Source organism: Lissotriton vulgaris, chromosome 6, assembly GCF_964263255.1.
Source record: "Lissotriton vulgaris chromosome 6, aLisVul1.2, whole genome shotgun sequence".
NCBI classification, from domain to species: domain Eukaryota; kingdom Metazoa; phylum Chordata; class Amphibia; order Caudata; family Salamandridae; genus Lissotriton; species Lissotriton vulgaris.
The window spans coordinates 1,352,407,294-1,352,425,025 of NC_141694.1; the positions used below are offsets into that span (position 1 = coordinate 1,352,407,294).

The 17,732-nt window shown below is 47.7% G+C and overlaps 1 protein-coding gene across 1 annotated transcript in view; it reads right to left on the minus strand.

Moving 5' to 3' along the window:
- RYR2 (ryanodine receptor 2) overlaps nt 1-17,732 on the minus strand; it is a 3,481,211-nt gene that overhangs the window by 846,049 nt on the left and 2,617,430 nt on the right. The window contains exon 73 of the mRNA XM_086925791.1: nt 16,434-16,493. Coding sequence (XP_086781917.1) covers nt 16,434-16,493 — 60 coding nt within the window. The remainder of the gene's footprint in view (nt 1-16,433; nt 16,494-17,732) is intronic.

The following is a 17,732-nucleotide window of genomic DNA, read 5'->3' on the forward strand; positions in this document are numbered from 1 at the left end:
GACATATCTGGCGACAAATGTCTTTGGAGCGGGAGACAGGGAGGATACGAGCGGTGGTGGTGTCCAGCTCTGAGCCCATCATCACGGTGGAAGTACAGCTGTTAGTGCCCGGAGTCGAAGCAGAAGGGTCACTAACTTTCACACTCCCCAGCCCTCCCCGCCTCAGCAAGTTAAAGCACATGTTTTTCACAGAATTGCAATTCCCTGACTTTGGACCAAAGATAACAAGCCATGAAGAGCACACTCTTCGCCTGGAAATACTGAACTATGCCGTCCAAGCCGCAGGCCCAAGCCTGATTGTGGATGCCTAAAGACTTTTGTAAATAATTAAGAAGGAGAAGATTACCTAGCGCCTAGGAAGCAGAAATTCTTAGGGACCTTCCCATAAGTTGACGGAGAAGGGCTAGGGTTGTCTGTGTTGAAGCTTTAAAAGACTTTTGCAAAGGAGTTGCCAGCTTCCAGTTGTGGGGTTCTAAAGACTGAAGGAACGAAAGAGACTGTAAAGGGACGAGAAGAAAAAGAGCTTTGTGTTGAAGTAAGGAAAAGAATCCTACAGTCTGACGAAATGGAGGCAGGCACCCCGAATCGTAGGGCCAAATGTATAATAGGCACACTAATAATAGGAGTGATATTTCTGATAGCTTTAGTCGTCACAGTTTCATATGTAGTGGGACATGAGAGGGAGGCAAGGGTATCAGATGAGAAGTCTGTAGTGACACCAAAACCCACTGTTGCTGGTGAGAAAGGAGAAAACATACAGGAAAAGGCGTTATTAGCAGCAGAAGCCCGCAGATTACATATGGATGAGTCCCAAGGTGACTTTAGGTCAAACGCTTATGCTAAACTTTTGTATGAATACGTGGATGCCATGGAGGTTAAGGACTGCTATGTTTGCATGCAGTTGCCGGCGTCTGTAGATGAAGGCATTAGATACCATCACCTCCCGCTGACATATGGCATTACATGTAGCTTATTGCTTAGTATATTTTATGGGAGAGATAGTTTTGAATACTATTTCTCCAATTATGATTCAGTGTTACCAGAAGTCCCAAATTACAAACAAATGAATAAATGGGACTACTGGAAGAGTGAAGACAGATTGGCCAAGTTCTTCATTCCTTGGATTACCTTAGATACTTCACATGCCCGCAGAAATAATTTGACATGCAAGGTGTCAGAGGTCGAGAAGAAGTTTATAGGGCAGGTGGATGATAGATACAGAAGGCAGAAGATTTTGAAAAAATCAGGACAATGGAAAACAGATTGGACCGAGGAAGAGAAGGCACACAAGAGAAAGGGTAGTAGTGGTCCAATAGCTTTGGATAAAGCGCAGAGAGGAAAGTTATGTCTTCACAGAGCCAAAACGTATTATGAAAATGTATACGTAGGAGAAGTCAGTTGTGAACATGCTTTCAATTTAGAATATTATACAAAAGATTTCTTGAAAGGAATGCAAGTGATTCCAAATGTATATTTTGTGTGTGGAAGAAATGCTTACGTGAGACTGCCTGACAACTGGTACGGCTCATGTTATTTGGCGATTATCTTCCCCAAAATATATCATGCCCAAGACTTAGAGATCATCGAGGGCAAGGCTTCAGTAAGGGGGAGAAGAGACCTGGGAGATGCAGAAATGGTTGGAGATCTATTTGGAGCCGTATTTCCTCTTTTAGGACTGATCCTCAATGATGTCAAAATTAGACGACTGGCAACAGTCGTAGACAGGTTGTCTGCTAGCACTGCAAGGTCCTTAATGCTGGTGGAAGGAGAGATGCAATCGATAAGGGCCATGGTGCTCCAAAACCGTCTTGCATTAGACGTCCTGCTAGCAAAGGAGGGCGGAGTCTGTAAGGCTTTGAAGGTCCAGGAATGTTGTACTTACATTCCAGACAATTCAAAGCCCCTGGAGAAAGTTATCATGAACATAACTAATATCCACAAGGAGATCGAAGACCTGAGTAGAGAAAATGTTTGGGAAAAAGTGGGCCATGGAATGGGTGACGTTGGAGGTTGGTTTGCCAACTTGGGAAAGAGCTTCGTATGGTATGTGCTGAAACCTATCATCATAATATTGATCTGTGTGATCATGTTGTGGGGATTGGTGAGGGCATACAAATGGTATAGATCAAAGAGATTGGAGAGAGCCCAGAGAGAACAGCTACAGAGATTAGCTGCAATACAAGACAATCAGTATAGGAGCCTGAGGGCTCTAGAAACACAGAAGCGAGGAACACTAGCAATTAGTTCAGTTTAAATGTTGGTGATGACCCCTATAGGTCATCAAAGGGGGGAACTGAGAGAGCGCAAACTGAACGAATTGTAGCAGTACATCACACTTACACGTAGTACGCACAATCATGAAGAGAAATGCCATGAGTGCTAACATTATATTCACCTATATTCAGACATGTGTAGTTAATCTGGAGATTTATGTAGAAGTGGAACTAATGCAGAAATGTGTGAACATGTATAACCTTATTAGACGTAATTAATCCTGAATCCATGTCGTGTAGCTGCTAAAATGAAAGAATGACATGCTGTAAGCACAGAACGGAGTAGGCCTCCGGGCCAGAGCTGAAAGGGTTTGGGAAAGGTATTCATTTGCACGACGTGGATTGCACTAAATGATATTTAGTAGTTATGTGTGCAATAGGTTTATATTATATAGATGTGTTATATAATCCTAAAGTAGAGTATGAACACGAGATATTGATTAATGAAAGAAGTCGAAGAATATAATCATTAAGAGAAATGTTGTAGGCCTGAAATGTTTAGCCATGCTTGATTTACACGTATTAGTATGAGCCAAGTGCGCCGAGACGGAATGTTGCAAACTTCTGTTAGAAGTTTATGAGAATTGGGATCCTGGCTGCAGATGTCTGTCTACAAATGAGAAGGGGGATCCAATTATACATAGAATGAATAGAAGGTTGTTCAGGGAAATGAACCAGACATGGAGGAGGGTTTAGGAATGTTTGAGGGGTATCAGCGGGCCGGAGAAGAGTCTGAGAAGCAAGGTCAACTCTAACACACGAGGCCCCAATGAAGAACATCATGGAAAAAGCCAGAAGCAACATCACGTGAGGGGCGTCTCTCGAGGGGCGTCTCAAATGAGATTGTGTTTTTGTATTAGGGACAGCACCCCTGGGTGGAGTTAGAGCAGATGCCTGAGGACCCTTTAGAGAGTGGATGGGTAGGCAGAGAGGGGTCATGACCGGCGATCATAGGTTTTCATCTAGAGACTAAGAGTGGGTGATCTCCCTAGGGAGTCATTCACCGCTGACACCTTTTGGTAGGTTGGGATTCTGTTAAGTAGGGATACCATCCAGAGCAGGGTAGGGACAGCCTAACCTGACCCTTTTACTCCGCCTGTAAATGGTTGAGAGATCACAATACGTGTCTATGCTTGCAGCTCTATTAATATTGGAGCTAGTCTTGGTAGTTTTCTTTGCTCGTCTGAGGGTTTTCAGAGAGCACATGTATGTAATCGTACCCATGTATCTGGTGAATATTATGCTGAGGTGCTTGTACTTACAACTTACCCTAACTTTATAATAAATCCTTGAAAGCTAGAAGTTGTTTGTGGTTCTTCCGAGCGGAGTTCATTATTGATTGAACTAACCTGGTAAGAGATGCACCTTCTTTCCTCAAAGACAGGCAACAAAGGTTCAGTCGACCAGAACGGGGTTTAGATCAAAGGTGATAAGATAGCGATCAAAATCCCGCCCCCGCAGAACCATTGAAGAAGATTGATTGGCTTATTTCAATGTACAGAGTGCAACACATGCCTGAAGGTGTTTTGGCACTACCCATTTGCATAGGGGTCCTCACCATCAGGACGATTAGAGTTTAAACAGGAAGGATGAAAAGCCAGGTTTTAAGCTGTTTTCGAAAGTTCTGAAGATTGGATTTGCCTCTCAGCTGCTCAGGCATGGAGTTTTAAAGCTTCGGAGTGGGATAAACAAAACCTCTACTGCCCCAAGAGGTTCTGTAGATCCTTGGTACTACTACTTTCTTTGAAGCTGCAGATGCAGGTCCCTCTTAGGTGAATACCGAAATTCTTTTTTCTTCAAATTTTCAGGACCTGTCAAGTAAAAGGCTTCATGGGCAGTGCAAAGGGCCTTCAATGCTACCCTTTTCTAAACAGGGAGCCAATCGAGATCAATCATAGTCAACGAGACTGAATCATACTTTCTAGTGTTTCAGAGCAGCCGAGCTGCTGCATTCTGAACTCTCTGCAGATTTTGAAACAGCCCTTGCTGCAGGCCCAAATAAATGTAAATGTATTTGAGCTTATATAGCGCACAGCTACCCGCAGTGGGTGTCCCGGCGCTTGCTTAGGGAACCCGTCCTGGCATTCCCCTGTGAGATTACCCCGGCAGGGTATCCACAAGGTGAAAGCCAGGCATCCCGCCGCGAGGGGCCGTTGTGGAGATTAAGCAAGCTATTGCCCAGAGTCGCAGAGTGTGAGCCTGTGAGTTGAGAAGGCACCGGAGCGAGAATTATCGAGTCAGTGGAATTTTTAGCCCAAGACCCGCCGAGGCGGGGAATTGAACCCTGGTCCAGGGCCGATCTCAGCTTCCGGGTCTGCCGCCTCTAACCCCTGAGCCACACTTCTCCACTCCAATAAAGTACATTGTCCAAGAAGTCTGTATCTTTGACAAAGATCAACACATCTGTCGTATTAAAATTAAGCTTCAGACAATGCATACTCATCCAATTGCCTATAGTTCTCATGCAATTGTTGACTCGCTCAGCTACATCCTCGATGTCGTTGGAAATAGCTGCATAGGGTATAGTGGAGAAGCCATAGATCTTACCAATTTAGCTGAAGGAGCCACATAAAGATTGAAAAGTGTGGGGCTCAAAAATTAGCCCTGTTAAACACCACATGGCAAAGTGAAGGATTTAGAAATAAACTCTCCCAAAGCAACTAATTTTCTCCTGTCATTTAAAAATCAATTTCATGTGTAATCTGTGATTTATAGTGAGATTTGCGCTGAATTTGCTTCAGTTTACTCTCACACCTGTTTGTGACATTATGTGTTCAACCCTGCTGCTAAATTAATTGTCCTGTTTGAACCTGGCATAATAATTCCACTCATGTCTCTGATAAAATAGCAATATTCTTTACCCCTCTGAAATGGATATAATCAACGCTGTTAAAAAAATGTGGTTGAGCATCTTTTTTCTGTAGTTCATTTTCAGACACATATAGAGCAATTAGTGGTACCCGTAATTCCCAGTGGGGTCAGTAACAGGAATTGTCAAGCTCATTGGCATTACAAGCTTCACTGTAGTTCTGCTAAACTGTGGTGTTTCAGCTGGGACTCCTCATGATGAATGCAGGTCAAGCCCCGGGCGAGTTACTTAGGGAAATGAGGAGTTGAGGAAGTACATGAAGTGCATGAAAAATTGGGATCAGCAATTGCAATTTACCCAGTATTTCCTTATTTCTAAGTGAACACTCAGGGCCCCAAATGTATTCCCTGGTCACTGGGTACTCCTGGAGTAAGCGTTGTCCCCAATATCGGTAGCTTCAAGGGTGGAGCTAGTAGGTGGATTACTGGGGACATGAACATTTGTTTTTTTTGTGATTTTATACAGCATCAAGGCTCTTTACAAAGAACAGTCACCAAAGAATCACAGCAGGAGTATATTAAAGATACAGGCTGGTTGATTTAAAACAGATAATTGAGAGTGAGTGGGAGATAAAGTGTCCACGAGTACAGTTTCCAAACAATCAGGGCAGGAATACTTTTCAGATATAACATCGAAAACATTTCGAAGCAAGTGGTGGGTGTGGCTTGAAAACCACCGATGGCGGACGCTCGAGCCTGCTGCTCCACAGCGGCCCGTGCTGTATCCTCCAACATCGGTGCCCAGCTTGCCTCCTGAGTTTCTCGGCGCAAGCCCTCACCGGGAGGAAGAATTGAGAGGCGAGATGGCACGATAGAAACCCTGAAAAGGGCCTGACAGAAGAGGAGGAGGAGATGGGCTGAGCAACGGGCCTGGCTTTAAACTGGCTATCTTGGTCTGCTAGTCGGCGAGGTCCGTGTAATGTTCTAGAAGACGCATGCGTGCGGGAGAGTTGTCACGTACGCAGCTGTGCGTTAGCGTGACTTGATACGTCACGGTCGCGTAGGCTTTAAATAAAGAAAGGCGTGGCCACGGGGTTAGTCCGGACCACGCAGAGAGTAACAGCGTGTCCTGAGTCCTTGATTGCGCGCCCCAGCTGCCTGCGCTGCTCAATTAGTTCTAGGACTCGACAATGGCGACGAGGATCTGAAGAACCCACGAGGTGCCGCAGCACTGGCCCTGCCCTGTCGGTGATCTTTCCCAGACCTGTGTCCCTCCTTCCTATACCCTACCGGCGTGTGGATCATCGCCTCCACCCACCATGTCTTCCATTCCACCCATCGAGCCCTTCTCAGTCGATGGCGCGCCGGTGGCCCTTGCCCCGCGATGGAAAGATTGGGTTGAGAGGCTGCAATTCTACTTTGAGGGTGACGGCACGGCTAGAGAGAGGCGCAGGGCTCTGCTCCTACATCTTGGTGAGAAGGATATCTATCGCATCTACAAGACACAGACGGAGGCCACCCCTCATACGTACGTCACTCTCCTCAACGCGCTCAATGCCCACTTTGAGCCGATGCAGAGCAAAGATTATGAACGGTTCATATTCCGGCAAGCACAAAAGGAAGCGGAGGAGTCCCTCGACGCCTTCCATGGCTGCCTCAAAGAACTCGCGAGCACGTGCGGATTCCGCGACGAGCAAGAGGAGATCCGCGGACAAATCATTCAGGGCTGTTATTCCTCTGAATTGAGGGTGAAGATCCTCCAAGAGGACGGCAAGCCACTGGTGGAGATCCTCAAACTGGGGCGCTCAAAAGAACGATCCCAAGCGAGGGCGTCCCACATGGAGGCAGCACTACACAGGCCCGCGAAAACGGAACAAGTGCACGTGGCTGAACACGTCAACGTAGTGAGGCCCAAACAACGCCCAGCGGGGAGAGGTAGGCCGCAAGACCGCCGGAAGGACTGCGGATACTGCGGTGGCATACAACACAGAGCGCAAGATTGCCCAGCTCGAGGAAAGAAATGCGGGTCATGCGGGCGCATGAACCACTTCGCCTCGGTGTGCAGATCGTCCAAGCTCAAACCGGAGGCGGCTCACACAGTGCTAGAAGGTCCCGAGAGCGAGGCTATGGACGACGACAACTCCAGCTTCCCGGTACACTACGTACTCGCTATAAGCCAGCCACGGAAGAAGAACCGACGGCTACCGAAGTGCAGGATAAGCATCCAGAACCAAGAAGTGCGAGCGACCATCGATACCGGCGCATCAATCGAGCTCATGGCCGCCAACGTCTACGCACAACTGCGAGAAAAACCCAGTCTGCAACCCGCGAAAATCAGGGTTTTCGCTTATGGCCAAAAGACACCCATCCCATTGATCGGATGCTTTCAGTCGGATATCTACCACCAGGACAAAAAGGCGTCATCCACGATCTATGTCACCAGGGAAGGTAACGGAATGCTACTGAGTGGTCAAACAGCGGAAGAACTCCACCTAATATCCTTCGCCATGGCGGTATTAGAGGAGGAACTCGAGACAATCATTGAAGAATTCGACGATGTCTTCAGGGGCATCGGATGCCTCCGAGGGAAGGAGGTATCCCTACATATCGACCAGTCCATCCAACCAGTAGCCCTACGTCATCGAAGAATTGCCTTCCACCTCCGGAAGTAAGTGGAACAGGAACTGGAGAGCCTTGAAAAGCAAGGAATCATCGAGAAGGTCAGCGGCCCCACCCCCTGGGTGTCGCCGATCGTGGTGGCGCGAAAACCCAAGCAACCAGGCCAAGTGCGCATCTGCGTAGACATGCGCTTACCCAACGCTGCAGTCAAACGAGAGAGACATCTGACGCCCACAATAGACGATATATTAGGAGAGTTGAACGGGGCAAAATGGTTTTCAAAAGTTGACCTGAGGTCAGGCTATCATCAGCTGCCCCTACACCCGACTCAAGATATATCACTACGTTCTCCACTCACTTCGGGCTCCGACGATACCGAAGACTCAATTTTGGGATCTCGAGTGCGGCTGAAGTGTTTCAAAACACCATTCGAGAAGTACTGAGCGGAATAACCGGCGTTCTCAACGTCAGCGATGATCTGCTGATTTATGCCGACACCATAGAGGAGCACCACCGGAGACTCCGGAGCGTGCTACAGAGGATCCGAGACTCAGGCCTCACCCTCCACCGAGAGAAATGCCAATTCCTGAGGAACACCATCAGTTTCTTCGGGTACACCTTCTCCGACAAGGGAGTAGCGCCAGACCCTGAAAAAGTGAAAGACGTACAAGCCGCACCTGCCCCACCAACGTGTCGGAGGTACGGAGTTTTCTTGGTATGGTGAATTTCTGCGGGAGGTTCATCCCAGACCTCTCCAACCTCACCAGACCACTGAGAGAACTCACTAAGACCACCACCCCATGGCACTGGGGAGAGGAGCAAGAGCTGGCATTCCAGAACACCAAGGCCGCCTTGTCCGCGGACACCACCCTGTCCTACTTTGACCCTACGAAGTCAACGAACATCGCAGTGGACGCCAGCCCCCACGGGCTAGGGGCTGTACTGACTCAGAGTCGAAACGGAGAGGACTGGGTGCCGATAGCCTACGCGAGCCGCTCCCTCACGGAGACCGAACAGAGGTACTCACAAATTGAAAGAGAGGCCATCGCGATACACTGGGCATGCTGGCATTTTCATGTGTACGTGTACGGTCACCCTTTTACCGTGTTCACTGATCATAAACCCCTGCTTCCCCTGTTCAGGGGCTCCGTCTCTAAACCTCCCATGAGGATTGAAAAGTGGATCCTGCAGCTCCAGGAATATGACTACAGGCTAGAGTTCAAGCCCGGAGTGAACAACCCGGCCGACTACCTATCCCGGCATCCTCGGGCGGCCACCACGCAAGAAAGAGAAGACGCCAAGGACACGGAAGAGTACGTCAGGATCATTCTGGAGCGCTCAAGACCCCTGCCTATCAGCATCGACCAAATTGTGAAAGCGACCCGCAATGATGAGCCCCTCCAATTAGCAATTGAAGCATCCAGGAGCAGCGACTGGAAGTCACTAACCAATTCCCTAAGCCAGCGAACTCCGGAGGCACGGGGAGTCATCGAGGCAATCCTCAGAGTGAAAGACGAACTATCAGTAGACACCCAGGGATGTCTCCTTCGTGGACCCAGAATTGTCATGCCGGCAAGTCTGTCACAACAGGCCGTGGAACTCGCCCACCGTGGCCACCAAGGGATCGTGAAAACGAAGAGCAGGCTCCGGGCGAAAGTCTGGTTCCCTGGAATGGACGAGAAGTTTGAGCAGTGGGTGAAAGCATGCCACTGGTGCCAGGCAGCAGGCCCATCGGATACCCCGGCACCAATCATCACCGAGGATGAAGCGACAAAACCCTGGGAGCGAGTGAGTGTAGACTTTGGTCACCTTCCAGACGGCCGCCACATGCTCGTCATCATCGACGACCTAACAAGATACCCTGAAGTCGAAATCATATCGTCGCTGACCGCCAAAGAAGTGATCACCAAACTAGAAAAAGTAATCGCCACACACGGAATTTTTGAGCAAATGAAGACAGACAACGGGCCCCCGTTTCAAAGCCAGGAGTTTGCGGACTACCTCCATGAATGGGGGATTCACCACAGGAAAATCACCCCCAGATGGCCCCAGGCCAACGGGGAAGTGGAGCGATTTATGAGGACCCTGAATAAAGTGATACGAATCGCTCAGGCAGAGGAGACACCGGTCGAGAGGGCCCTGTACACCTTCCTACACGAATACAGGCTGACGCCCCACCGCACCACAACCTCGGCCCCGGGGCCCTCCACCATGGGCCGAATAGTCCGAGACACCATTCCTCACCACCGCACCTGGACCCCCACAAGAGCAAACCCACAGCTGGCCCAAGACAATCGGAGGCGCTCAAACGAGTATGCCAGTTTCAGGCGCAGGAGCAAGAACTCCCCAATCGAGGAGCGAGACTGGGTCTATGTACAAGACCGTTTCCCGGGAAGCAAGTTCCGGCTCCCCTTTGAGCCCCATCCATGGACTGTCACACGTCGGTCTGGCACGATGGTAACCGCCCAGAGGGACGGCGAGAGTGTAACCCGGAACGTGTCATTCTTCAAACGAGCAACTGCCCCGGCCGGAGATCGCCCCAGCCAAGAACAAGACCCAGCAGGGCCGATCCCCACCACATCTGATACCCCGGCGGCCTCGGCGGTGCCAAGAGGCTCGGGAGAGAGAGCAGAGGTAAGCCCTCCAAGCCCGGGGATAGCTGACACCGAGAGCCCTCGAACCCCCGGTGGTGGTTTGTCGCCTGTCCCGGCCCGATCGAGTGCCCCACGGAGGGTCCTGTTCCAGGGAGAGGCCGCGGGCTATGGACTGAGAAGAAACCCCGCACCCTCCTCGCAACTGGCGGACTTTGCTATGGGCTGAGATGGCGGTATCTGCGACATGAACTGGTAACAGGCCTGCCGGCCATTTTGACTTTTGTTCTAATCAGGCCTGATGTCGTTTATAACTGTTTGAACTGCCAAGACTTTTATGGTGGGCTTGTAGCCTGTTTAGTTTTGAATTTCGAACTTAATAAAGGTTGAAAGGGATGTAATGTTCTAGAAGCCGCATGCGTGCGGGAGAGTTGTCACGTACGCAGCTGTGCGTTAGCGCCACCGTGATACGTCACGGTCGCGTAGGCTTTAAATAAAGAAAGGCGTGGCCACGGGGTTAGTCCGGACCACGCGGAGAGTAACAGCGTGTCCTGAGTCCTTGATTGCGCGCCCCAGCTGCCTGCGCTGCTCAATTAGTTCTAGGACTCGACAGTCCGGACGGCCGTCGGGCATTCCCCCAGGAGAAGACAGAAACAGCAGGAGGCGTGAGCGGCTGAGAAAAGAAGAAAAGGAAGCAGCCTGGCATCGGAGGCACAGAGATAGTAAAAGATACCTCCCTGCGACATCTGTGCTGCAGAAGGGAGGCCGCGGCCTGTAGATCAGCGCAGCCTCCCAGTGATGAGGAAGTTCATTGCCGGATGAGTCGACCTGGACGGCCGTGAAATTGAGAGACCGCCCAAATGGCTGTTCCCCTTTGGCCAGATGTGTGAGACCGGATGTGCCTATACTGTGGGGGTTGCTGGCGGCTGGTTTTGGCAGGCGGCTGGCCTCGGTCAGCCTGGCGAGGCTGACGGAGTGGCAGTAGATGCGGCCCCCCCCAATGACGCTGTGGTGGGTTCTGGACCTCTTGAAGGTCTGAGCTCCGATCATGCTTGAAGGTTGACAGAAGCAAGACTTATTTGTTTCCCATGTCTGTGGCACTGCCCCGCCCCTGGACCTGCCTGTAGATCTTAATTGGGCCCCTTCTACCTATAGATGTTTAGGGATCGACATCTTGCACTTCCTGGAAGATCTGAGAGAAGGGAATCCTCACAGGGCTCTTAGGTGTCTTATGTATGTGTCCCTTTCTGGTGCTCTTTGCGACTTCCAATTATGGCCCGGGTTTCCCTAGCTAAGGTGAACATGCTGCCACGCTTGCTATATTTTTTATTAATTTTTCAACTACAATACCTGCAAGGTGGTTCCAGCAATTAGACTCGCTTCTGCAGGATCTTATGTGGGAGAAGAGGTGTCAGAGGGTGTCCATAGCAACGCTGCAACGCCCCATGGCGGAGCGTGGTCTGGGGGTGCTGAACTAGCTGGGAGGAACATGCCCAAAGGGGATGGATTTGACAGATTCCGGACCTCGCACCACCCTGTTGCTGGCAAAACTGCTTGACCCAGCGTGAAATCTCTCTTCAATCCCTGTTACAGACCACAGCCCTGCAGTGTTTGAAATGCTGCGTGGCTAAAGTGGCAGGGGTTCCCTTGCACACCCCTGTCGTGCCACTGTTTGGCCTACTGCATGGCAACCCAAGAACAGTATTCGCAAATGACAGCTTGGACTGAAGTCAGGCTGGAGACAGTAGGGGACTGCTATTAGCAGTCCATTCTTGCTCCCTTTAGAGATCTGTTTGAGGACCTTGGCTTTCAGCCGGAACAATTTCTGCAGGAGGAGGCCTTGGCATGGACATTCAGGGAGTTGTGGAGTAGACGTCAGGAGGAACCCACAACACATGTGGTATTGCATTCTCTACTTACCTTGGGTGCGGACAAACATCAGGTGAAATGCTTTTACGCCTCACTGTCGGAGATGTCACGTACCCCGTTACTAGAACTATGTGATTGCCGGGAGGCAGTATTGGGCATGGACCTTCAGATCCGGAATGGGGCAGAATTAGTGCATACCCAAAGGTCTCCCCTAATACCAGGATGAAATACACGCAGTTTAATTACATACCTCTGACGTACATGACACCCAATAGCCTATGGCGGCGAAGTACATACTTGTCAGAGGTCTAATTATTGCTCATTTTATGCATATGACCTGACGCTGTAACACACTACACAGGTTTTGGGAGGAAGTGCTGAGGTAGGTGGGGGGGCAGTAGGGTGTGTGCTAGAACCCTCGGCCAACGTTTGTCTGCTTGGCGATTACCCCAACTACCCAAACTGAATTTGGCCAATAGATTTTTGGATCTTGCCCTAAGTCTGTCCAGGAGGAAGATAGCAATGGCCTGAAACAGGGGCCCACAATAGGGGCCTGGAAACAAGACGTGACTCACTGGGCAGGAGCTGAGGGAAGAGTCCTGGCTAGATAGGGGGCTGAGGCGCTAACCTATGGCAGCGCTCTGGAGAGAGCTCCTTGAAGCTTGGGAGAACCCAGGATAGTAATGGGGCAGAGGGGAGTGGTGACAATACCCAGTCTGATGGGGAGCACCCCTTTGTAGTTGGGGACCTCAGTAGGAGTGATGATGGACTTGGGGAATAGGGAGAATACAGGAATTGAACACAGCAGCACATAGGCAATCAAGTGGAGGCTGGGGGATGCCTCCCTTCTGCTTGTCTGGGATATGGAGAAGATGACACAGTAGCCAGAGGCTAAATTAGCAATGACCAAGATCCCCTGACCGCTCCCCGTTACACCACACTTCCCAGGCCTTTATCCCTTTCCTTGACACGCTATTCTGTAATCTCTTTTGAAGGTGGCATGGCATGTGGTCATATAGACGGTTGGAGGCATTCTGCAGCACACATGGAAGTAGAAAACCGCCATTATTGATTGTTTATGTGCAGGAAGGGACAGCTTCCCATACATAAACAATCATTCCCTGCAAAGCTTCCCATACATAGACAAGCATTCCCAGCAACACCGTCATTCTTGCGCTCTGGCACAAGGGTGTCTGTGTTGGCGCTAGGCAACTATTTTTAGCACAAGTGCTAAGGAAAACACAGGGGTGTGCCGTATTGTTATAAGTACGACGCATCCCTGTGTTTTAAAAATGGCGGCACGCTATGCGCTTTGCCATTTCCTTGTTATTATGACCCTATGTTTTTTCTTTACTACACAGCACCGCTGCTCCTCAGAAGGCTTTTTGGATAAACTTCACTATGCCATTTGTATGTTGCATATTTGTTTTAAAACAGATTCCTGCTTGATCCTCCATCCAGTAAACAACAAAAAAATTGGGGCGATTGACATCATTCATTATTTTTGGAAGTATTAGATTTGGAAGTATTAGATCCATTTGGGCTTTAACCGAAGTCTTCAAGGACACAAAGCTCCTCAAAGGCCCACAGTGCATCAAGACTTTGAGTATCCAGACACTCGCAAAGTAAAGGCCTGGGCCGAGGTAGAGGAATTAACTTTAAGTTTCCTGACTACTGTAAGGCAGTGCAGCATCAGCAAATATAGACATCCGGATGAGGGCACCACAAGTCTAACCTAGAAGAAATGAACTGGAAACTGATCAAACAATAAACACTTAGCATTGCGTACAGCGAGACAGAATGAAAATGCACAAGACGTCAAAACTACCACAGTGACAGGGTGCAGATTGGATGTGTCAGAAATGTCTCCTCTGGAAACCAACTGCACTGGATGAGATGTTAAACAACACTTGCATAGCACATTCAGAAATACTCTAAATACACGGCTTACTTGACGTTTTAACCCTATCAGGAAACCCTGCTCTTTAAGGTATCTTGTTTTTCATGTTTCTTTCTCCAACCTAAGTCGGTCAATTTTTTTCTGCTGTTAAGGGAAAGAAATCAACAAAATTGTATACAAAAGAGGCAGAGCAAGAGATCTGAACAAAGTGCAACTCCTGGATTTAATACCCGCTATGCACAAGTTCTAGAAGTCACAATGCTCAGATTATTAAATGTGTATCTGACTGTATAAAAAACCTCCAAAACGTATACAAAACCCTAATTTTTGTATATTCTTAGGCAGCTTGTGCAGCCCCTTCTGCAATATTGATAGTCCTGGCACTTATGCTGCACCAGCGATATCCCTCATTTGCATGGAGCAGGGAATCACTTTGCCTCTGTGCTCATGCTGGTTTATGGATGTGGGCACAGAGGCAAAAATGCCTTTAGGAGGCCTACTGAAAATGTGCCACAAAAGGGCGGTGCTCTTTCAGTATGCCTGGTGAAGGCTGTCCTCTGGAGTGAAGAATGGGGTCCCTTGGACCCATCAGGCATCTCCTTGCAGCCGGGTGCAGTCACTCATTGAACCCACCTGCAAGGAAATTTCTAATTCCTCTGAAAGTGCAGGTGGGTGCCGCCTGCATTGTGAAACACTGAGCAGTTTTGAAGCAGCCACTCAGTATTTCACTTGAATGCGCTGCCCCCAGGGCTCTGAAGACAGCGTATTAACCATTTTAGAATGCACTTTCCCTGTTTGCACCTAGTGCACCTGTTTTGAGGTGTGTCCTCATCGTAATATGGACCCTAATGTGCATGTGAAGGTTTTGATGACTGATAAAGTACTACTTGATGCTACCTATTCATGGATGATTTCAATGAAACTGACTAATGTCTTCTCACCCACTGTATATACAGTAATTCATACTTTGGGCAATGATGTCAATGGTGTCTAGACAGCTGCCCTCATATGGTGGGACAGCAATCCTGGAACCAACAGAACTAGAGAGGGCATCTGCAGAACATGTTTGCGGATATGAACTATCAGCCTTTGTAGATGAAGAATGAAACAAACCAAAAAAAACCCTCAATAGTAAATCTAAAACATAGGCACCCTAAAGACCTCTCGTCATTTCTCCAACTTTCTCTATACTTTCAGTGTTTATCTTTATTATTTTACTCTGCAATGGCCTAGCAAAACCCACTAAGTAAGGAGACCATGCCCAGATCCCAACTCCAGATACTAAAATCTCTCCTTAAAGGGCTAAGCATTCTAAATGGATCCTGTTTTACTGCCAAGACTCAAACTTTGAGATTGGAGTTTGCAAGCCACTCTATTTTGTTTTCATACATTTCTTTATTAAAGTTCTTTAACAAAACTACAACAACGTATTTAACAGAGCTCCAAAAGTATGGTCACATTGTTTTCAAAGCAGTATCGCAAAACCACAAGGAGTCTCCCATCCAACTCAGTTCAATAATGATGGCATATAGCAAAATGATGTGCAGTGTCACATTAGCAAAATCACAATGTGTCAGAGCGACGCAGTGCATTCAAAGGTAAATTGAATCAAAGGAGAAAACAGCACATGAAATTGGATAAAATAGAATAAAAGAAAAAAAAAGATATGAGAGAAAGTAGTATAATGTAAAATAAGAAGGGCTAACACCTGTCAGAGTATAACAAATGGCTCATCGAGTCAGACTGCAGAATGGGACAATATAGTGTCTGAACCACACATATAGTCCAATGTATTTGCCTCTTTCTCTGACAAAGATTCAAGGATGTCTGTGGATCACATTGACAAGTGGTTCATCCAGGACTATGGTGGACATTTTCGTTGCACTCTTTTCAGAAATGTTGTTTTCATTGTACATTCACCCATTCACACTTGCCATGTTTTTCACTTGCCTGGTTCTCCTCCCACATTACACAATTTATAAAGCTGATCTAGTGAAGCCACCATATCAGAAATGCTGTACATTGATAATTAAACAGAGAAGGACGTCTTCGTTCAAAGGCATCATTTCCATAGAGCTGGAGAGTCCAAAGACCACTCTTTCTGTTTATTCTACAAACCTCCAGTCTCAACCACTTCCTACATAGTGAGCTCTTTACCACACTACAACCCTTTCGGCCATTACTAAAAGTTCATGGGTATTAAATTACCATTTCAAAAACAATTACAGTGCGGAGGGACATGAGGCACGTGCAACAGGTATGAGCTAAAATGTGTCATCTTTGCCTTGAACTAACATCTGCACATTGTGAACATTTAATGAACTTATTAGTACCCGATGTATCTGGGTTACTTTTTAGCTTTTTAAATATTACCTTTCCTTGTAGGTGAAGGTTACTGCGGATAATGTCCCGAACTTCATCCTCTGTGTCTTTCTGTCAAAAAAAAGAATGTTGTTAAGGAAACCAATAGTCATTATCAAACACGCGCTAGGTCACGATATTGTGTTGGGCTGAAGCTCGCTTGCAGTTTTCTAGGTAAGGAAACTCAACTTGTGGGTAGAGGCCCATTTGTTTCCAATATGATTTGGATAATATTACCAATAATTTAATTTAGTGGGCGTTTGATCCACATATTTCACTCATCTTTATTCTGGGACAACATATCAATAACATAATGTGTATTTAACTTGTTCTCTTAAACATACAAACTGGTCAAAATACACAATAGGACTTCATATTTAAAACATATACATAAACGGTTCTCATATTTCATTTATTGTAATGCAATACACATTTCGGCAAGAATAAACGTGTGAACGACGACCCATCACAGCCTCGCTGATGTTCTTATATAAAGAGAAAAAGGTATGAAATCACAAAACGATCCAGCAATCTGTAGACTATGAGGGTTCATTTTGCATAGATCTGAATCCTCAGAATCAATAAGCCAATGGCAGCTTCCCTTCAAAGTTGCAGAGCTCATCAGATGTCCAGGCCTTGACATCAGTTCATAGGGGCGTAAGCCATTTGTCACCAGCACACTTATATTAGGGGTATGCATCAAGTAACAGATCCACTCTTGGGGCATCACTCTGCGTCCGTATTGCTGTCAGCATCTCTCTGTTTTACGTTTTGAGTCACTTTAGGGAAATTACCCATTTTAACCTTTATACAAAGCGGTTTCCCATAGAGTGGTCCAAATAAGTCGAGGTAGTTCTCTGCCTCACAGCCAGGTATGGCAAAGGTAACTAGGGGCAGATTTACAAGCCCCTTGCAACACTTTTGCATTGCCATTGCGTCACTTTTGTGATGCAGCAGCGGCGTAAAAAATGCAACCAATATACAACGTGACGCATCTTTGGAGATGCATCATGTTGTAAATCCCTGCGTCACATTATACCTGCATCAGGTATAATGTATGCAGGGTAGACGTTCTCACGCTGGAAAGCCTTGTAAAAGAGAAGCAGTGAATTCTACAAGATTTCACAATGTCACTTCTAGGAAGCCACTTAGTCAAAACCTTATGCCTGCTTGAAATAGGCGTAAGGAGTGACACAGTGTAGTGGGAATAGGCCTCAAACTGCATTGCTGAGGTTGCATCGTGCTTGAGACACGACTCTAGCAATGCGTGACTTTTGCCCCAACAGATGCGTCAGAATTTCTTATGCATCT